Source organism: Crinia signifera, chromosome 6, assembly GCF_055691185.1.
Source record: "Crinia signifera chromosome 6, ASM5569118v1, whole genome shotgun sequence".
NCBI classification, from domain to species: Eukaryota; Metazoa; Chordata; class Amphibia; order Anura; family Myobatrachidae; genus Crinia; species Crinia signifera.
The window spans coordinates 98,162,974-98,186,490 of NC_139222.1; the positions used below are offsets into that span (position 1 = coordinate 98,162,974).

The 23,517-nt window shown below is 43.0% G+C and overlaps 1 protein-coding gene across 1 annotated transcript in view; it reads right to left on the minus strand.

The window, feature by feature from the left end:
- Positions 1 to 5,804: 5,804 nt before the first annotated feature.
- The window catches only part of LOC146009617 (uncharacterized), a 77,864-nt gene continuing 60,151 nt past the window's right edge, over positions 5,805 to 23,517 (minus strand). The window contains exons 10-12 of the mRNA XM_083150065.1: positions 13,765 to 13,865; positions 11,977 to 12,060; positions 5,805 to 6,071 (exon numbers count right to left, since the gene is read on the minus strand). Coding sequence (XP_083006191.1) covers positions 5,961 to 6,071; positions 11,977 to 12,060; positions 13,765 to 13,865 — 296 coding nt within the window. The 3' untranslated portion in view covers positions 5,805 to 5,960. The remainder of the gene's footprint in view (positions 6,072 to 11,976; positions 12,061 to 13,764; positions 13,866 to 23,517) is intronic.

Sequence of the window (23,517 nt, forward strand, 5' to 3'; positions counted from 1 at the left end):
TAGACTAAAACTAGGCATTTACAAGCAATAGGTCCACATGAAAATGTCGACATGCATTTTTCACATTTTTGCGTCCATGTTGACATCTGTCAACATGGACCTCCTAATAAGTGTCATTTAGTGCAATACTTTGCTAGCCATACTTCGGGCATGCTGTCTAGCTTTGCTCTGCACACTTTACGTTTCCCAATTGTAGTCCACCTGGATCGTATGGACAAGTAATTTGCATAAAGACAAACTCATGGCAAACTTTTCATGTGTTGACCATTGGCATGGTGCACTCGGGTCCCGGAGTCTAACTCTGCACCCATTTTTGCAATACTCCCCTCTCCAGAGTCCCCCACTGTTGCAGCCTTTTTCCACAAATCTCCAGGTAAATGTTGCTGTGGCTATTTTCATGGAGTTTTGTGCATGCGTAAGAAGGAAATCTCCATGGAGATTTATGCATGCTCAATAGAGTCTGTGGCCCTCTAGTACTCCGACTATGGGGGTTATTCAGAGCTGATCCCTGCGAATTTGCCTAGCGATCGATTACCTCGATGATGCCAAACAGCGGCAAAAGTCTGTGATTTTTTTCCCATAACTCGGCCGCAGCTTGTTTGACAATAAATCGCCATTTGGGGGTGGTAACTGTCGCTTTTTGAGGATTGTGAGGAAAACGCCGGCATGCCCAAGTGTTTTCAGGGAGTGAGTGTGACATCATATCCGGCCTCGATCAGCCTCTCTCTGTTGCACAGTTGTGGAAGAGTCAGGGTTATGTACAGACTGCACAGAGTGGAAAAATCATTGGATGGTGAATGTTTTAGATATGGATCTGCAGCTGGCCACTGAGCAACGAGATTTTTAAAAAAGCAATTCGCAGCCTTGCACAGGGCGGCGGCTATCTGATTGGAGGGCTCTGCAAATTCGCTCAGCAGCAATCAAGTCTGCATCAGGCCATATGCCGATGGAGCGCCTCTCATGCAGCACCAGCTCTCACTTGATTCCCTGCACCCTGCACTGACAAGAGCTGGAGGAGAGGTGCTCCATCGCATACCCATCTCCGCTTCAGGGAGGTGGGCAGGGTTAGGGGGGGGGGGGGCTTTGGGCAGTGCCGGGGAGGCGGCAGACAGCAGCGGTGGGCTCATACAGAACAGGGTGCACAAGCTTCTCATGCACTCTCGCCCCCTTCCGTCTGATGGCGGATCCTGGTGGTTGGCGATAGAATCGCCAGGACCCGCAAGCATGAAAGGCGCCCCATCTGTTATAGTATTAAGAAAACAAGGCACTCAACAGTGACTTAAAATAAAACTTTTGCAAAATCCATACTGTATTAAAGGACAGTGGGACTGAATAACAAAGCGCTCCCAAGTAAATTTCATGACTGTTGTACAGGTATTAATGACGGAAGGGGTGTTAGAAGGGGCAGTCAGTTGATACTGGGCTTCAAGTAAAAGTAAGTAAAACAGAAAATTGACAAGTGTCACCCACAGCACCCCCTACTCTGCAGCATTGGCACTTCGTAATACCCTACCTATGGCCCTGATGATATATTTGTTTATAAATGGGTTTCATTGATTGATCGCTAGTTGCTATTTGTTTGTTTTCTCTTTGAAATCCCTCATGTAACCATTGATTCCCCTGATATCACCCCATAACAGACACAACTGTATTTAGAAAGAAGCAAGGTATGTGACATTAGTCCCTTCACTGTAGATACTGTAGGCTGAGCTCTGTACTTGAAGGTGGTCTGGGATCATCCATAAGTCCCATCTGAGGACATGCATTAGGTCAGTAGAACAATAGTTAGATATTTACATAACAGATACTTTGAACAGTATAACAAAGCTTTAGAAGAGAGCACTTTTTTTTTTCGCACCATAAAGTATCCTGGCCACTCAATCATGGAACCTATGATTACATGCACATGCATGAAACACGTTGGAAGGAAGGCTTTAAAACCAGCTACAGCAATGGACACTGGCTCCCAAAGGCAGACTATAGGGTGAAATAGCATATGGCCCACATGGCCCATGTTTGGAATCCTATATTTCAAGAAAACTGGTGCACAAAAAGAGCTTAAAACATTAACCCTTTATTTTATTTTATTTTATTTACTTATGGTATTGCAATAATAATTACAAATGCCATTCACAAACAGAAATTTCTTTTTTCATTTCTTAATAATTGAGCCAATTTTTTAGCAGCTATTTATTTATAATACATTTTAATATACAATTTAAAATACCTTTGCTTATATTCTTTACACTATCATTTGTGTCTCCGCTACAGCCTTGATATGTGAACTATACTTAAACCACTGTATGCATATAGGTTTTGTACATACAGACATTAATATTATGCATTCAACATACATTTTTAAAGCTTGCTGCACTCATTATAATGCTGATAATTGAAAAAACAGTGTATGGATCGACTTTTACAGACATACAGTACTCCTGATAAGCATTCACTAAAGTTTTATTGGTTCTCTAATGAAGTACACTACAGTATGTTGTATTAGAATATAAGAACACACTAAGAATGCTCTGTTAAAAGTTATACGTTGATGCAAGGGTGGATAAGTCATGAGATATCTTGGTTTGGCAGCTTAGCTGCGTTCAAGATGTCCATCCTGACAAAACTGATATATCTTTACCGTACAATACCCTATTTGCTTCCCCAGAAACTCCTTAGCCAGATCAGTTAGTTGATTTTTGAAGTACATTTGGAAGTCCAGGCCTCCCCGCATTGCTTACTTCCAATTGGCAAAAAATAGACGTTTTGGCAGGTTAGAAGTACCTGATTTAAAAGCTTATTTACACACCTACCTCGTAGCGCAGATAAGCGACTGGTAACTCATACCTGGCAATAATCCTTGGATGGATTTAGAGAAGGCCCCTAGAAGATTTACTTTGGAATCCGGTTCAATTATGTCCTATTTCCCAGTCCACCCCTAGAACTGTGACTCTCTCAGAGCTTGGGATGTATCAGTAGTTTTGACTAATTCTCTCTCCTTGCCAACCTGACTATGTCCTTATCAGCCCTTTCTAAACTCATACCTGACTTGAACGTCTCTAGGTGGTCATGATGGGGAATAACTACCATTGCTGATGTAGTGGATGTACTGCAACCACTCCATTCTCTTCCCTCCAGACCCAATACGACTTACCGCATAGAGAGCTGGTATCAGTCATTGGATCGTCTCTATGATATGCTCCATGGGCCCTATCCTCCATCCACCACCCGATATGCTGTCAAAATTAGTTTCAGGAAATGTAGAGGTTCTATTAGAGTTTGATACGTGTTGGGGCAGGGTAGGGACTTGGAGATTAAGACGCCTTCACAGGTGAACTGGGAGACTGATTTAAACTGTTTATTTTCCAATAACAATGGGAAACTATTTTCCTTACGGCCCATAGATTTTCTAAATGTAATAATCATCTTGAGATACACTATAAATTAATACATAGGCTTTATTACACACCATCCAGGTTACATCAAATCTGTCCCGCTCAGTCCAAGTTCTGTTGGAGAGACTGTTTGGAGATAGATCTTCCATGTGTTCTGGGCCTGCCCCAGGATCCATCCACTCTGGGAGTGTGTCTTGCACACACAATACTCCATGTTAGATTACAGTTGTCCCCATCAGTCGCACTTCTCCATATGTACTCCCCTGAGCTTTCAAATTCAGATTCTTATGTCTTGGGACATATTCTCATAGCCACCCGAGCTGCGATTGCACAGAATTAGAAAATAACCACCCCACCATCCCATTGCAAAATTCTACGTAAAATTCATCATGCTTTCCAAATGGGTACCCTGGGAATTCATTATTCTACTCATGCAACCTCCCCTATCACAAAATTGTTCATTTGGCACGTTAGCCTCCCCACTTCTAGAATCCAATAGATTTTTCTGAAGTGAGCTATTGTTGTCTCTCGAATACTCCTTTTGTTATTGGAATTTTGGGTACTTATGTAATATCTGGGCTCCCGTTTTTCTTATGAGACCGCGTCCCCTCGCGGGGCTCGCTGCGTCGCCACGCTTCGGGCACGGTGGCTCGCTGCGCTCGCCACACTATAAAATTCAACTCCATGCGTAGTTGGATAGTAGGGGTATGAAAAAATGGGGTGCATTTAACATGGGAGCCCAGATAATACATAAGTACCGAATTTTGTAACAGGCATATTGTCCATGTGTGCTTTTGTTTATCCTGTACTTTTCAACCGTGACTGATAAATTGGCGTGAATATATCAGTGTATATGCTCCTACGTTTCCAACTCCCGCTTTCTTTCTCTATTCTCTCCCCGTTTTTTCCTTCTGCCTTTATATGATACACCTTTGTTGTTTATATATCCTCTCAGGATGCTTCTCCATTTGTGAAGATTGCGGCATCCTCCCATACTATTGGACTTTGGTGACTCTATATTAACCCTTCTGCCCTGCAAATGGTTCATTGTTTTTGTCTAAAATGTATCCAGAGCCTCTGGTTATATATATGAGAGAGAGAGAGAGAGGCGGTAGAAAGCAGCACTCAGTAGACTTTCTTTAGTAGCGAAGAAACAACTTTATTGGTGAACCGATAAAGTTGTTCCTACATTGGTCTATTTCAAGCTCTAAGAGGGCACCGGAGCGTTTAACTGCAAAAACGGAATGGAGTGCAAGGACCCTTTTCTGCATATACTGTATATATATATATATATATATATATATATATATATATATATATATATATATATATATATATATATATATATATATATATATATATATATATAATATGGAAATGTGAGGCGTCACTCCGGGACTTTAGTGAAAAAAACTCTTTGAGATTTTGGTCCTGACGACGGGGTAACTCCCGAAATGGCATTGACTGCCTCACATTAAAAGAGTTTTTTTTCCATATTACATACGGTGGATTCCCCACCGTCGATGGCACCCGGGCACAACCGCTGTGAATGCAAGGAGTGCCGGACACCACTGCGACATATATATATATATATATATATATATATATATATATATACTCAAACACACAGAGGGGGGGAGGGGGGTATGCTTTACCCAGGCCCAGGTCTGTTGGAGGGGCCACCCCCCCCCCCCCCCCCCCAGTGGTGGAACTTGTGGGTGGTGGGCCCAGGTGCAAAAATATAATTTAAGCCCCCCTACTCTACCCCAACACAAGTTCAGAATATGCATCATGGCAGTGGGTGACAGGGAGAGGCAGAAGGGGACAGAAAGAGTTGCGGAGAGTACTCTTTACCCAGGCCCAGGTATGATGGAGAGGCAGAGGGTTACAGGGAGAGGTAGAGTGTGACAGGGAAACCTAGTGAATGAGAGGAAGAGGGTGACAGTGGCAGCAGTGGGTCCCTTAGTGCTCAGGATCCCCAGTGCACTGAACCAACTGCAGCAATGGTAGTTCCACCTCTGCCCCGCCCCATTACAGAGAGCAGTGCAGTGTGAAAGAGAGGACAGGTGGCACTGCAGCAGCCTTTCTCTCAAGCACACGCTGCTCAGTGCTGTATGCTGAGCTGGGGGTAGAGGCAGCTACAGCGGCAGCCTGTCCTGCCTCTCCCTGCAAGCGGGTGTGTAATGCCACCCGCTGCTAATAGTTTTTTTACAGGGGCGTAGCCATGTCACTCCTGCCAGTCATGCCCCCTCATTTTACCAGGGCACAGCAGAGCTGTCTTTCCCTGTATACATACAAAATGTGATTGGGTAATTCAAATTTTAGAATTTGCATTTGTTTCTTCTAAGCCATTTGTTAAAAATAGTTGTTTTAAGAACCTTGTGAAAATAGTTGTTTTAAGAACCTTGTGAAACAAATAAAGCATTTTTTAGAGAACAAAACTTAGAGTGTATTGTATTGTATTAACGTCAAAATCCTGTACAATTGCTTGCAAGTGAGAAACTGTTGTAGACCAGCAAAGTACTGTATGTGTTCAGAATCTGTCAGAAGCGATATTGAGAAATGTCATCAATGAGAAGGTCTTATGTCCATGTAGGCATTCCGAAACGCCTTTATGAATGTAGAAATAGACCCAAACAGCTCCTGAGAATCTTGATCCTCTGCTTCTCCAAACATTTGCTGTAGGGCATAAATAAAACAAGATGGTATTAGGTTTATATTGCACTCAAATTTTGATGGCGTTTAGACTAATTTCTTAAAATGCTACCAAGCTGATTTTTTAGTTTATCAAATTAAACTTATATATTTATTTTTTAGCCTAATATAGTATTGGCTAAAAAATGAATTGTGCAATACTCCACCATCCGTGTTTGGTATTAATTTGGCTAAATAAGAAGAAAACCCTAAAAAGGTGAAATTAATACAGGTGTAGATTATATAATGCGCCAGCATTAGGCATGTTAGGACCCACCTGATAAAGGTTCACCTTGGCGTGGTAAGTGGGCTCAAATTTTTGACCAAACATGTGCTAAGAAATCTTATTATTTCCTTAATGTCAAAGTGTAGAGTTTATTAGAATTATTCTGATTATCAGTATTCTTAGGGCAGTATTCAATGATGCCTTGTTCTACGGCGAATGTGTGCTATTTTCGTGCTCTAAGGTGAATCTTTTTACTGAAAAAGTGATTCACCGTATTCAACGTTCACTATTTGCCTATGGCGAACAGTGAATGACGGACAATTTGCCGTCTGATAGTCGCCACAATTTGCTGTGGTTTTTCAATGGGTTTTTCAATGTGATTCGCCGTGATTCGCTGTGAGTGTATTCAATGATCAGATGGCAAATTAATTTCAAGGTTATTTTCGCTCTGCTTCACCGTGTAGAAGTCGTCATCTTTTTAAGGTGAACTGGAATGTGAACTTATAAAATAAAGTTTTTTTTTTTTTTATTTGGTGTCAAAAAATCAGGAATTTTATTATGTGAAGGATCATGCTATATTTATTCATGTGCTTACTTTACATTTTTTTTTTTTTTTACACATAAGTCAGCAGGGGGCGGGGAGCCGCTCATTATATATTCATATGTTCAGTTCACACTGCTGCCGCTCATTACATATGCACAAGCGAGAGCAGTGCAGCGGCTCTCCCTAACCGCGTCCCCTGCTAGCTCTCCAGGGGGGGGGGGGGCAGCTTCTGTTACCTGTGTCCCCTGCCATTTCCACTACTTTTAAATAGAGTGAAATCCCAAACTTGGACATGATTTTGTATTATATATATATAATACACTAAGCATCGGCACTCATCGTTCCTAGTTTTGGGGTGCCCTATGGCTTGTGACCACATTGCTTAAACACAAATTGTAGGGGCTTCTGCACTCACTAAAATAACTGATATACCGTAAATAAATTTAGAGATTTAGTTCATGAATTGATCAATGCTTTTAAGCCTGCAGAAAGGTGAGTTCCGATGTTGACCATTTGCTCCCATCCAACACAGCTTACAGAACTGGTCTTTGGAGGGCAGAACCTTGGCAAAGGATGAAACAGCTAAAACGTAATTGTATGGACTACATTAACAGTAAGCTGGATGCCACATATTGTTACATACTGCCACTTCCATTATTTGGAGACCTGATATAGGGGGTTATTTAATCCTGATTGCACACATGTGAATTCACAGGCTGGGGAAAATCGAACGACTGCGCTCGTAGTATGCATGGGTGATGCCATCCTGTGGTAAAATCCTGCTACCTTTTTAACTGCTGGCGAAACACATGCAGAAAGACCAAGTTTGTGGGTGATAATCGGCCATTGTCTGGAAGTGCCAGGGAAAGTGCAGGTGTGCCCAGGTAAGTCATGTGACATCAGCTCTGTTTCTATCACAGCCACCAAGTCCTGGGCTACGCACAGACTGCACACACTGGAAAAATCATTTGATGGTGAGCGTTTTGCGTATGAATTTGCTGCTAATCACTGTTTGGCGTAATTTTTGCAAGTCATTTGCAAGCAGGGCATACCGATCTGCAGGCATGCACAAGGCGGGATTTTACTCTGGCTGGGTGGCAATTACCTGATCGTATGTCTGCGCAAATGAGCACAGAAACAATCAGGTCTGAATAACCCCCAAGGGACACTGATTATCGGTGGCCCTCCAAACAAGTCTCCCCAGTAGTTAGTATACACTAATAGAGTGACTTATATCTAATGTTCCTCCTTTTATCAAGTATTAGAGTTTTTATCTGATTAAACCTCCTGCATATACAGTTGTTATGTTGTATGGGGACACTGTGTACCTGAATTATGTGGTTTATGTGAGCATTAAAGTGTGACATACAGTATAAAAAATAACCCATTGATTTGATACATTATTAAACACACACTTTACGGTACATCCACTTATTTATGAATTACCAGAGTGTAGTGGCACTGTGGTGCTGTATACTACATTTATTGCCACATCCATTAAGGGACATTCATCGTAATGTAACACCTACTAATTATATTTTTGTGGGTTTAAACAATTACTGTTACCACCTATATTACTCACATGCATGTAGGTCTCCTTACAGAATCGCAAGTGTTATTAAAACCCAATGTTTACTAAACAGTGTAATTAATCAGTGGATAAATTAAATTTTTGCACTATTTCTAAGATGCATCTTATGTAAATCAGAAGCACGAGTATATTCTGCTGATTAAAATAATATGCAGCATGCCTACATTCTGTATGTAATTGTAACTATATCTGCATAAAACAAATTCTGCTACAGTATTTCCAAGTTTGATATTCAGATACAGTCGCATTCAATGATATGCTGCTTGTCTATATTTGTGTAATTGTGAATGTATTTGCAAACAAAATAATTAAAATTATACATTGTAGCATAAATGTTTTATACACATATAGACCCAGAGCCGGCGTTACCCGCTCAGCAGAGGATGCAAAGCAGGTAGGCGCTGGGCCGAAGAGGCGCTGACCCTGCTCTGCATCCCCTGCTGTCTCTGTGGCTACCGGCTGCTGCTGCGCATGTCACACTGCAGGGCACACAGCAGCGCTGGAGGCACAGAGCTCCCTCCAGGCTCCTCAACAACAGGTCAGCGGCATGGACGAAACGGGGTGTGGCTACACACGCGGAGGGGGGCGTGGCTACATGTACGGAGTGGGCGGGGCTACGAGGGAGCAAGTCTGAAGACCCAGGAGAGGCTGAGCTGCAGTGCCATTGCCAGGAGACTAAAGTGTGAGTGTACTATTTCGGCAACTGATCTGGTCATGTGTGTAGACAGCGCTACTAATGTTGGCAACTGGTGTGGGCATGCGTATAGGCAGCAATACTAATGTCAGCAACTGGTGTGGGCACGTGTATAGTCAGCTCTACTAATGCCAACTGGTGTGGGCGTTATGTATAGTCAGCGCTACTAATGTCGGCAACTGGTGTGGGCACGTGTATAGTCAGCGCTACTAATGGCAGCTGGTGTGGGCATTATGTATAGTCAGCGCTACTAATGTCAGCAACGGGTGTGGGCATGTGTATAGTCAGTGCTACTAATGTCGGCAACTGGTTTGGGCACGTGTATAGTCAGCGCTACTAATGTCGGCAAATGGTGTGGGCACATGTATAGTCAGCGCTACTAATGTCAGCAAATGGTGTGGGCGTTATGTATAGTCAGCGCTACTAATGTCGGCAACTGGTGTGGACACGTGTATAGTCAGCGCTACTAATGGCAACTGGTGTGGGCGTTATGTATAGTCAGCGCTACTAATGTCAGCAACTGGTGTGGGCACGTGTATAGTCAGTGCTACTAATGTCGGCAACTGGTGTGGGCACGTGTATAGTCAGCGCTACTAATGTCGGCAACTGGTGTGGGCATGTGTATAGTCAGCGCTACTAATGTCGGCAACTTGTGTGGGCATGTGTATAGTCAGCGCTACTAATGTCGGCAACTGGTGTGGGCACATGTATAGTCAGTGCTACTAATGTAGTATGGAGATAGAGACACCTTGTCCTGCTTTGTGGATATATTGCTCTGAGAATATACTCCTGAACAAAATGTATGCTGGATACACCGTAAGATTACATTGTTTTTATAAATTCAATAATTAATATGAAGAGCAATACACATTAAAAAATAATACACTTAATACAATAAGAAAAATATGAAAAAAAACGAAATTAGCGCTACTAATGTAGGCAATTGGTGTGGGCATGTGTATAGGCAGTGCTACTACTGTCAACAACTGGTGTGGGCACGTGTATAGGCAGTGCTACTACTGTCTGCAACTGGTTGGGCACGTGTATAGGCAGTGCTACTACTGTCGGCAATTGGTGTGGGCACGTGTATAGGCAGTGCTACTACTGTCAGCAACTGGTGTGGGCACGTGTATAGGCAGTGCTACTACTGTCTGCAACTGGTTGGGCACGTGTATAGGCAGTGCTACTACTGTCGGCAACTGGTGTGGGCACGTGTATAGGCAGCGATACTAATGTCGGCAACTGGTGTATGTATATAGGCATAGCTACTAATGTCGGCAACTGGTGTGGCCACGTGTATAGGCAGCGCTACTGCTGTCGGCAACTGGTGTGGGCATATGGTTACACAGTGCTACTAATGTCAGCAACTGTTGTGGTCATATGCTTACACAGTGCTACTAATGTCGGCAACTGGTGTGGTCATATGCTTACAGAGTGCTACTAATGTCGGCAACTGGTGTGAGCACTACGGATAAGCAGAGCAACTACTTTTGGCAACTGGTGTGGGCATTATGAATAAGCAGCCCTTCAAATGTGGGCATATCCAGGAGTACTCGAGGCAATATGTGTAGCATAATGTGTGTCAATGTCATATGGGCATTATGGTGCATGGCATATTTTGTAAGGGGAATTACAGTGTGTGGCATAATTTGTAATGGGCATTATGGTGTGCTGCATATTGTGTAAGGGGCATCATGATGTGTGGCATAATGTAAAATTTGCATCACTGTGTGTGATATAATGTGTAATGGGCATTACTGTGTGTGGTATAATGTATAATGTGCATTACTGTGTGTGGTATAATGTGTAATGGGTATTGAGGTGTGAAGCATAATGTGTTATAGGGATTACGGTGTAACTGGTATTTTTATGTGACCATGCCCCTTCCCCATGAAGCCACGCTCCTATGGCACGAACTTTCCCTGTTTTTTAACTCATGGCACCAAAATGGCTTGTTACAGCTGTGTAAGGTGATTAACATTGTGCTACTGTGTGGTGTAATTTGGAGTGGGAGTACTATTGTGTGCCCATTCCCCTTCCTTGCGAGATCACTTGTTTTTCTTTTGGTGTGCGCTGTCCATTTGTAAAGCTTGGGTGGGTGCAAATTTATAGTTTGCAGGAGGGCACCGAACCCCCTAGCACCGGCCCTGTATAGACCCTCATTCTGGTTGACTCTGTAAGCTGCAAAGAGGGCACCCCCCTGAACCCCACCCTAGCAAATCATATGTCCCGCTGGGGGATAAATCATTCGATGGTCGCCGACCATCAAATGATTTCTTCAGGCCACGCAAATCAGTGGCGGCTGACAACATGTGATGTTAGCCGTCCGCCCCAGGGCCACCTCCTCCCACCCGCATTCCCATGGGGAATGCCCAGCATTTTCATGGGGGTGCCCATGAAACACTGGGCGTTTCCATGGGTGACAACATGGCCTGCCACCCGCACAAGTCACAGAGTACATTCGCCCAGGGACCCTGCACATGCGCATACATCAGCATGCGCATGTGCAGATGGAAAACATTGCTCCCCCATGCAAACAAGCGGGGAGCGTTTAATTCAGAATGATCCCCATAGTCACAACTACATACAGAATATAGGCATGCTGCCTAAGATTTGATTCAGCAGAAGCTGCATGTGCATTTGACTGTTAATGAACTCAGCCACTATTACACTGGCTGACTATGCAAAATGTATACATTTACCAGCAAAATCAGACATTTCAGAAAACCAGACCAACAATGTCTATTGAATACATCCCAGCCATGGAGTAATTTACTGTATATAAAATGAACATGCTGTAGTTAAAGATTCAATTTCATGTCACTACATATTTACCAAAACATCAGAATACAGTCTCTTCATTTCATTGGTTTTCTTAGCCAAATCAGAATGCAGTGTTCCATATTTCTCAACAATATCCTAATGAAAATAGGAAATAAATATAAATTTCAAAGTATTTTGGAAACAGAAGCTAGTTTTTCAGGTTTACACCAAAATGGCGTCTTCTGCTCTCTGAACCAGGTGCTGCATGGCAGGGCCGTAACTAGGGGGGGCTGGGGGGTCACGCGCACCGGGTGCTGGGGGGGGGGGGGGGGGGCGCTGTCAGGTCCGGGCGCTGTCAGGTCCGGGGACAGCCAGCGGAGGTCCGGTGACAGGCAGCTGGGTTCCGGGTAGCCGCTGTAGTGGCAGCTTGACTCCGTCCGTCTCTCCTACTAGCGTGGCGGCGGGAAGCACTGATGACTTTGAAAAGACTTGCCGGACGCTGATTGGCTGAATTCAGCCAATCAGCGTCCGGCAAGTCTTTTCAAAGTCAGCAGCGCTTCCCGCCGCCGCGCTAATAGGAGAGACGGTCGGAGTCAAGCTGTCGCTATAGCGGCTACACCAGTCCCTGGAACCCCGATGCCTGTCCCCGGACCCCCGCTGGCTGCACACAGGAGGTATGCATGTTGTCAGCGGGGAGGGGGGGTCTCCGGCGATGTTCTCAGCGGGGAGGGGGGGGGGGGTCTCCGGCGATGTTGTCAGCGGGGGGGGGGGTCTCCGGCGATGTTGTCAGCAGGGAGGGGGGGTCTCCGGCAATGTTGTCAGCGGGGGGGGGGGTCTCCGGCGATGTTGTCAGCGGGGAGGTGGGGTCTCCGGCGATGTTGTCAGCAGGGGGGGGGGGGTCCTCCGGCAATGTTGTCAGCGGGGAGGGGGGGGGTCTCCGGCGATGTTGTCAGCGGGGAAGGGGGTCTCCGGCGCCAGCGGCTAAATTACTGCCTTGTCCCGGGCGCCGGAAACCATAGTTTCGGCCCTGTGCATGGTATAGAAGCCTTTACTGAAGTCTGCATCTCTCCTGGACCCCCGGATTGTGAAAACAGGTGTTGAGACGCAAAGGCACAGTCACTGTTACTAAACCAGACCCCTCACATAAAGCCACACCCCCTTCAGCATGTGCATGGACTCTGTAGGACCGCAATCGCCATCCCCTGCAAGGATGGAGCCGGCTCCATCTGTATACCTTCCACTGATTGATATTAATTACAAAATATAATGTATGGTAATTTAACAAAACAGTATTTGTAAACCATTATTAAAATAATAAACATGAATGTGTTTTGCAAGACGTGTCAGATATTATCACAGAAAAGTAGCATAGCTGTAATTGCAATTATCACTATTCTATACCATTTTTTCTTTATAATTAAACTTGATTTTCTTCAAAACATACATTTTAAGCCTTTGTTTTATGACTGGCCCACAGGGGTGAATAGGAAACCCCCAGTGGGCCCCACTGCCTGAGGGCTCTCCGCCTTCTTTAGGTCAGGATCCAGACTGTACACTTGATTTGAGCATTGTACATGTTACCTTATACTGCACTGGACTATGGTGTATTTTCTACAGTGCAGTCTTGTTATTAATCTGGTACATTATCAAGCATGCACTGTATACATACATTATGTTTATCAAGCGGCCCAATTCTCTACGGTGACTGGCTACACCCACGTTGAGACTAGCGACACCCCTTAACATGGGCCTCTACCACTGCATTCCGTCAGTGGGCCCTGAATGCCCCAGTTTAACACTGTCTGTAGGTAAGCTTTTTCCCTATCATTATCATCAGTAGATAATAAACATTTATTGTACCTTTAGGTCTTTCAGGAACTGGTCTTCTCTTGCACAATTCTTATATTTAGCCTTAAAAGATTTCCGATACATGTTAATAGTTTCTACCTGCTTGAATAAAACTGTAAATATAAATATTATTAATAAATGTATAATATAAACAAATTATAATTATGATTATATTATTATTATTGTTATTATTATTAACAAGTAACATCAATATCTAAAAAGGACTGATAATATATTAATACTGTACGTTCCATAACACGTCTTAAGACCCCCATACAATATTTTGAATTTGGCCGATTTGACCTGATTCCGACGAATCAGGCCATTAAATTGGGTGAAATCAGCCCAAATTGCATGTGTTTGACATCCGATCCGATCAGACACGATCCAGAGGTCGGGGACCCCCCCCTCCCAATGGCTGGAATACATCACATGTGAAAGGACCGCATGCGATCCTGCCGCCTGGGAAGAACCCAGGCGGCTCAAGGAGGATCGGATAGCTATACACTGCTGTAGACATTGCAGCAGTGTATGGACAGCTATATATAGATGCACAGTAGATATAACTGGGTGTGTAAAAACCCTGATAGAATAATGGACAATATAATTCAGTATTTAGGTAACAAACTGCATATATGAAATGAAGGGCTCCTCTGGGATCTGAAGCCGGTACTGCTCACACCTTTAAAGAGAATTCTTCCCCTAGCCTAGACCAATGAGCCATCCATAGAGTATACAACTTTGGGCCTGATTCAGACCTGATCGCAAATGCAAAATATTTCTCAAAATGGGCAAAACCATGCTGCACTGCAGGTGGCACAAACGTAAAACAGGTGCAGAGAGAGTTAAATTTGGAAGGGTTATATTGCACAGGGTAAGTATTGGCTGCTTTATTTTTACACTGCAATTTAGATTTAATTTTGAGCACGCCCCACCCAAATCTAACTCTCTCTGCACATTACATTTTCCGCTCCTGCAGTGCACATGGTTTTGCCCATTTGAGAAAGATTTTGCATTTGCAAGCAACTCTGAATCAGGCCCTTTGTTGCTTCATTTGACATCAAATAACAATTTACTTAATAAAATGGTAAAAACTTAAACATCAAAATGCCTCACATTTAATGGGCCTTATTCAGAATCACACTGATATGCAATTTGAGATTTATTCTGTTTTTAGCGATAATTTGTTGCGCGGAACATGCTTAGCAGTGCAGCTTTATACATACGTATCTTTTTTTCAGTCTCAAATGTGACTTGGGGTTTAAAAACCTGCAGTAGGCTGGAACTACAAAAAGTGGGTATGACTGTCCAATATGAGCATACAAAATAAAGTATAGACTCTCAGTTTAAGGTTTCATTTGCAGGCTTCTGAATGGGGTTGACTTGCGTCAACTCTGACCCTGGTACAGGTTGAGTATCCCTTATCCAAAATGCTCGGGACCAGGAGAATTTTGGATAACGGATTATTCCGTATTTCGGAATATTTTAATATTTCAATGATGTATTTTGAAGTATCTTGCATTTATGCTGTATAAACACATAATATACACACAAATATATTTTATTACCACATAAAATACACACAAATATATTTTAATTGTTAAAAAACAAGGTTTCAAAACGTGAAACAAAATGTGTGTACTATCTCAGCACTGAATTTGAATGCCAAGCAATCATTGTTTTGCACATATATAGTGCCAGTTACATATCATGTCCCCAGTGATGCTGTTACAAATGTCCCCAGTGAGTTTTTAGCAAAAAAATAATTTTTTTTTCACTTTCTGGAATGTCCGTATTTCGGAATAATTTGGATAACGGATATTCGGATACGGGATACTCGACCTGTATTAGAGAAGTTAAGTGTAATCACTGTGAAGCTACTAATGATGACTGTATCTGATCGTTCCCAAATGCAAGGGGCATACCTATTTATTCAAGTAAATAAAAAGAATAGGAGTACTGCTTTAAAAAAGAAACACTTTTCATGGCAAAAAACCCTTGTTTTACAGAACCAAAAATGATTTATGCACAATTTGGGTCGGGAACCTGAAGATATATTAATGAATGTTAAAATGGGCAAAAAATATATATTTACATTTGCTTTGTGGAACCATTCAGATGCTCCAAGCCACTGGGGTACTTATTATCTGCAGAGAATGGCTATTAACTTCAATATATTTCCATTGTGTGCTGCAATTTTTAGCATTTTCGATACTATTAGTGAAGCTATGCCTCCAGACTCAGTCCAGTCTAATTTTAGTTAGTTACAGCGGGATGCGGTCATTCGTCAGAATGCATTTAGGTCTACAGTCATTAGGTCGACCCCACTAGGTCGACTGGCAGGAAGGTCGACCTGACTTAAGGTCGACATGGGCCAAGGTCGACATGACTAAAGGTCGAATTTGCATAAAGGTCGACATGAGGAAGGTCGACTGGTCATAAGGTCGACATGGGTTTTTCACTGTTTTTTGAGCCGACATGTGCCGACAGGCGGTATTTCATGCCCTACCATCCACTAGGGCGTGGTGGGAGAATAAAATAGTGTGCCGAGCGCAGCGAGGCACCGTGCCCGAAGCATTGCGAGCGAAGCGAGCGATGCGAGGGTCCGATTCTCATTGCCAACTGTGTCCATGTCGACTGTGTCGACATTCGGATAAAAAAACAGTGAAAAACCCATGTCGACCTTATGACCAGTCGACCTTCCTCATGTCGACTTTTATGCAAATTCGACCTTAAGTCATGTCGACCTTGGCCCATGTCGACCTTAAGTCAGGTCGACCTTCCTGCCAGTCGACCTAGTGGGGTCGACCTAATGACTGTAGACCTAGAATCATTCTGACGAATGATCCCAACCCGTTACAGCAGGGGTGGGGGTGGGGGAAGAGGGTAGTATCATCTCAAGATGCCTAGACTTAGCATATACGTTGCAGAGCTGTGATTTAATAAAAAAAACGGTACTTATGTAGTATCTGGGCTGCCGATTTTTTGATTGTATGCCTTAAGTTAAGGCATACAATCAGATGCGATGCGATGCGATATCGCATCGCATCGCATCCGATATCGGATGCGATGACCCGATTTTTCCATAGGAATCAATGTTAAAATGATTCCTATGGAAAAATGGGTCCTTTTCATACCCCTACTATCCAAGTGGGCATGGAGTTGGATATAAACCTGTGGCGAGCGTAGCGAGCCACCGAGCCCGAAGCGTGGCGAGCGAAGCGAGCCCCGCGAGGGGACGGTATTCGTCCCCTCGCGGGGCTCGCTTCGCTCGCCACGCTTCGGGCTCGGTGGCTCGCTACGCTCGCCACAGGTTTATATCCAACTCCATGCCCACTTGGATAGTAGGGGTATGAAAAGGACCCATTTTTCCCATTGAATTCCATGTTAAAATGGACTCAGTCCATTTTAACATTGATTCCTATGGAAAAATCGGGTCATCGCATCGCATCGAATCGCATGGTCGCATGCGATGCGATGCGATCTCCCGATCCGACCCGATTTAGAAATCGGCAGCCCAGATACTACATAAGTACCAAAAAAACACATATATCACAAATTATGATTGCATTGCTGAATAGGTCAAATGATATTAGTATCACTAAGCAATATGGAAGAGATGACCGTGATTCACATGAAAACAGGTCACGCAGTTAGTTGTGAACGTCTGTCAGGTTACACATTCACCCGGTACAGGCAGGGACAGGGGCTCTGCATGACAGTCATGTGCAGTCCCTGCTGACCTCAATGCACAGTGGCCATTTCTGATGGAGGGTCCCTGGGGAACCATGCCAGATCTACATTCACAATGTGTAGCTCATAAGCTACAACGGGTTACTGCTATCTGGAGATGGAGGAAACTTTAGAAGACAATGGGGCAGATGTATTAAGCCTTAGCAAGAGATAAATGCAAGGGTGATAAAGAAAGATAAATGTCCAGCCAATAAGCTCCTTACTGACTTTTTTCAAACACAGCCTGTAACATGCCAGTTAGGATGTGATTGGTTGGACATTTATCTCTCTTTATCACCCTTGCATTTATCTCTTGTTAAGGCTTAATACATCTGCCCCAATATCGGGAATGCCCGGCATCTCGGGTATTGGTAAATTTTGTAGCATTGTATACCCCATAGAGACCTATTGGGGATGTGGGTAAGGGCATGATATATGAAATATGATTTAGCACATACAATGAGCAGTTAATACAAAATGGAAGCATTGGGTAACTGGCCTATATTTTATAACAATGAGAGAGTTTGTCCAAATTTTCAAAACCTGGGAACTGTTTCTGAATATTGGGGACTGCTTCCATCTATTTGTAAAACAAAAATGTGCACTGAAATAACCTCCACGTTTCACTGTTGCTTTGTTATTCTGCACTGTATTTATTAATTCCCAGTGTGCATAATTTATGCAGCGAAATGTACTGTAGTAGGTTCTTGTTTTGCAATAGCCACGGTTTTCTGTAGTAATCATATTAAAGGCAAAACCTGATTGCAATTTTAACAAACAGGAACCTATTACAGGTCCAACTCCGATTTTCGGAGGCAGTTAGGATTTGGGAGGTTTAGAGGGCAGCGGGAGGGAGGAAGTTATGCTGCAGGTTTTAATAGTGCGATGCTGACACTGGGAGTCCTGCTGCCATGGGTGGCAGGGGGAGAGAAGCGGCGCTCCTGGCTGACAGAGTGAGTCACGAGGGGAGACGGACTGCAGGAGAGAGCCGTGGAGGGTAAAACGGGTGCGGGGGTGCATGGGGGAGTTGGGATTTGAGCGGGGGCACCAGGTGCAGGGTGCAGACTCGTCACAGGTACAGCACAGATAATCCGCCAAAACCGGTAATCCGGCACATTGCTGGAACCGACGGTGCCGGATTATCGGTGCCTCTACCTGTACATGATTTCACTCATAGGAGGTCATTCTAGTTTGATCGCTTCCCTGCGTGTTCACACAGGGGAGTAATGTTTTGCTACTGCGCATGTGAATAATCATTTATGTGCATGTGCAGGCTCTGTTTGCGAATGGACACGGCGACTTGTATAGAGCAAAAGACCCATTTGTATGTGTGCGGGGAAACTCAGCATGCATGCGGCGGGTGGGTGTTCATGCAGGTGGAGGGCGGTGTTTAGTCAACCAGAATGACCTCCATACTCTATGGCCATAACTGAGATTATGGCAATCAATTAATTCTCCTGTATTTTGAGTTTGGAGTAACAAATACCACCAGACAAACATGAAATCATGAAAGCAGAGCTGTATTGTTTTATTTATTTGATCACAAGTGGAAGTTGCCATAATGACTTCTATATAAAACAAAGGAGCCTCTTCAGCCCTGTTTGTCAGAATTTTTCCCCTCCCCTGATGTTTGGGGTCTGCGTATGCGCGATTATTCGCATCGCAAACCACAGGTGTGAAAGGACTTCGCACATTTCCCTGGGAACGCAGGCATGTCGCTGCCTGCGTGGGATGGGCAGCTGACATCAAATGATGTCCGTGCCTGACCCCCTTTTCGACCTTCGAATCATTTTCCGTCCGGGCGGCCACATGCAAGCAAGGGGGATTCAGGAGGCCGGCTTTTACCTGTCCAATTGGCTGCCAATATGTGCAGCCTAGTGAACTGGTCTGAATCAGGCCCAGACTACATGCAGACTTCAGTGCTAACATGCTCCCATAGGTACAGAAGAGATGGATTCAGAATTGACAGCGTATGCATCAATTTCCATAGAAAACTTTTCCAACACAAATTGAATTGATTATATATTGTATTATGTTACCTTATATTAGACTACTAGACTACTATTGTTATGTTACGTTATATTAGACTACTCTCCTTACCAAACAAGCAAAGAAGATGAACTATGATACATGTAAAGCAGGAACATTCCTCTGACGAATGGAACCTTAGCCAGCAGCGCTACACTGGAGTTTTCTGCATTTATTGATTCTAGCTAAACACAGAGGAATCAATGAAAAGCATTTTTATGCCTGAAGTCAGCTTACTATTTGTGTGTGGTGATGATCAGCAGTGATATATAAGAGAGCTAAAGCATAACAATCGCACAGAGACCTCTCAGCATCCCTCGCTGTCAGAAATAAATCTGTTAAGCCATTGTTTGTTTAATATGACTTTGTAAAGTATATTTGCCCATATCACATTATCTACTGCTCTGATCTATGGGAATGTTAATGGAATAAAATGTTTCCTGATTGACAATTATACAAATAAATATAAAATATGATAACATATAAGTCATATAATATATATGCCATTTCTCTATGGAGAATTAATGATCGCTAACAAGCTGTGCACCTCTATTACCTGAGCTGCCAGTCACACTGACAACTGTATACAGAAACAGAGACTGCAGATATATAGACAGATAGATCATCTATAAATGTATATGTCTATTGTCAATTTGTGTCTCCGAAACACTACTATCTGTTGGCAGCAAGTGAAACGACATCTCTTTCTCTCTCACATATACACAAACACAGAGGCAATCACAAGGTAGCAGCCTAGCTTTCGATGCATTTGCTTCGAGCGGGCTTACTAGTTGATAGATAATTATTAATCATTTTTTTTTTATCTGTTTAGGCTCTATCATTATTGGCTTAGATTATAAACTGTGACAGTTATACAAATTGCAGTTAATTAACCCTTTGAGTGCCAATATCTCTGTGAGAGATGTGCAAAACAACCACTAGAAATGCCAGCTTCGCTCACATTTGTTATATAAATTCAAATAAGAAATGATGTCTAAAGATAGAGTATGGGGGGGTATTCAATCCAGGGTCACGACTGTTGATCCGTCCAGACAGCCATGACCCTGACCCGTTTTCCTCAACTGCATATCGGCAGACGGGATTCAATGTCCCTCTGGCCGATCTGCAAAAATGGGGCATGGCCGCGACATACAGGCTTGGATCGTTGAGATACAGCCATGATCTCAGCACAGCTTTTAAAGTTTGGCCAGTTCTGACAAGATGCCTCTTCAATGCTGTCGGGGAAAACAGCATTGAATCGGCGCCCGCCGCTATTTCCCCGTCATAAATAGCGGCAGGGATTGAATATTTCCTATATGTGATAAACATTACACATCATTTTGATGACTTCAAATGTTTGCTGTTGTGTTGTGTCGTGTGAGCACCGATCTATTCCATTACTATCAGCAGTAGGAGAAAACTCTTTGAAATGAACATGCAATTAAGTGATCCTTTGAGTTTTAGGAATTCCTCTGAGCCTATATTTTTCCACTTCTTTATAAACATGCATTAGTTACAAGATGTTATATAATTATGGATATATAATTATGGAAGCATGCTATATTTTTTCTCTTCTATCTCTAATTTTGCAGCACTTGGTGTTCCCTAACAACTTGCCTGAGCTGGTGTCATTAGATACATCTGATCGGACCAGTCAGACACCAACGGGGCAACTACTGGAACATCATTTATCTTCAAGCACCTCCCACTCTCAAAGGCCCCAGTAGAAAATGGCATCTCTAAAGGCCAATGTTTTGCTAATTTTTCAGGAGAGGGAGCCTTTTAATCAGCCCAGGCACATGTGTGGACTGGTCCACAAAGGTACAAGGAAAATCCCCTTGAATTATATTGTACATTATGCATATGCTACCTTATACTGCCTAGAACGATGTTGTCTTTTCTACAGTGCATTGCTGTTATTAATCTGGTATATTATCATGTATGCACTCAAAAATATTTACTATATATAGTGTTCATTCTAGCACCCACCAACTATGAAAACACATGCAGTTCCTCTCCCTGCCTGGGGTGTCGCTGTCTGCTGTAGTGCTTCTAACACAGTGTGGTCTGTATATCAACACTGATATGCAAACCAGACCTGTGCTAGAATCACCATAGCAGACAGCGACACCCCAGGCAGGGAAGAGGAACTGCATGGGTTTTCAAAGTTGGCGGGTGCTAGAATGAACACTTATATATATACCGTATATCAAAGTATATATCATGCACTATTTAATGGTTAACCAAGCCTCTAACTATGGGCCCCAACCACTGCATTCCCCTTTGGGCCCTTCATGCCCCAATATGACACTGCCCATTAGACATGCAGGGTGCAATCCCAGATGTGAATATTAAAATATGTGTTCAGATGCTGCTTTTCCAGGTATGAATATGGAAGTGAAGTGATATCAGAGCCTATGTCCAGGATACTGCCCCTTAGTTGCCCCAAAATGACATCAAAATATAATTTTTATCAAATAGGGGCCTATGGGGCAGATGTATTAAACCTGGAGAAGAGATAAACTGGAGATAAAGTGAAAGGAGATAAAGCACCAGCCAATCAACCCCCAACTGTCATTTTCAACCACAGTTCATTATCTCCTTTCACACTACTGTATCTCCACTTTATCTCCAGTTTATCTCTTCTCCAGACATGATACATCTGCCCCTAGGTGAGCAGGAGAACTGGTGATCTAAATCAGCTTGATTTTAGAGATTCATTTTAACTGCCAAAAGTAACAGCCTTCAAGTTCAGTGGCAGTGTGAGATTCCGGCCAATCACTGAGGTTTTTTTTTTTTTTTTTGAAGGGGCAGTCATTTACGAGGCAAATCCATGCCTTGTAAATTATAAACTCCGAGTTCAGATGGCATCCCACATGTCCGCCGAACTCAGAGACTATTAAATTTGGCCGCAGGAGTCCCAATTTGTCGCATCATAATCAACCCCCAACTAACATTTGTAGAATGTAGTTATATTTTAAAATAGATAAAAAATCATATTCCTTTCCTATAAACACTAGTTCTACTGTACGCCCCATTTATAGTCTTGTAGTTAAATCACCCATGAGGAGAACCATATTTTTCTTTATTGCTATTTCAATTTGTAATAGTAATTGGATTGTGGTACAATCATTTTTGCTTCATGGCTTCTAACAGATTGCAATCAGTGTTTCCATGAAGTCTCTACATTGTGATAATCTTCAAAAATACACTCGTACTTTCCGTTTGGTAGCACTTAAAGTGAGTTTATGAACCCTCCTGCGAAATCCTTCCAAATTCATTTGACTTTCAACAATCAAAGTCTCATTTACCGATAATTTGGACCATTTATTAATACAAATATATAATAAAATAGTAAGATAAAATGTGAATCAATTTAGAGCAATGTGCACATTGAGCTGCCGACACAATACTTGCTGACACCATCCTGACCTCCATAGCGACCTGTCCATCCCCTACTGACGTCAGAAACATCTGGATTCATATTTTTGGAATATCTGCATTGTCCCTAATTGTTCCAGCACAGAGGGAGATTGTCTAATTGGGAAGCCTGAGCCCATGCAACTATAGGGCAAACAAGGACTATTGGGTCACTACATCCTGGATACAAATCTCCACCAGGACAACCGGATGGTAATATAAATATTTTTGTCAGCCTGCAATATCTGGAAAGTATATGCTCAAATTGTCCATGTGACATACTGTAGATGCTCCAATATATCCAATTATAGGTGCGTACACACGTACAGATTTTCTGTCTGATCTGTTTGGTGGGAATAAAAACCTGAAAATGTATGGGAGCAACTGACAATCCAAAAATTGTTCCCAAACACTTGAAAACAGACAGTGATCAGTCAGACAAATTGTTTAATCGTATAACAAATTTATCAAAGCATATATTTATTTTCTGTTTTCCTGCTTTTGGGTGGAAATTTTTGATTGTCAGACGCTCCCCTACATTTCCAGGTTTTTGTTCCCACCAGATAGATCAGACAGAAAATCTAT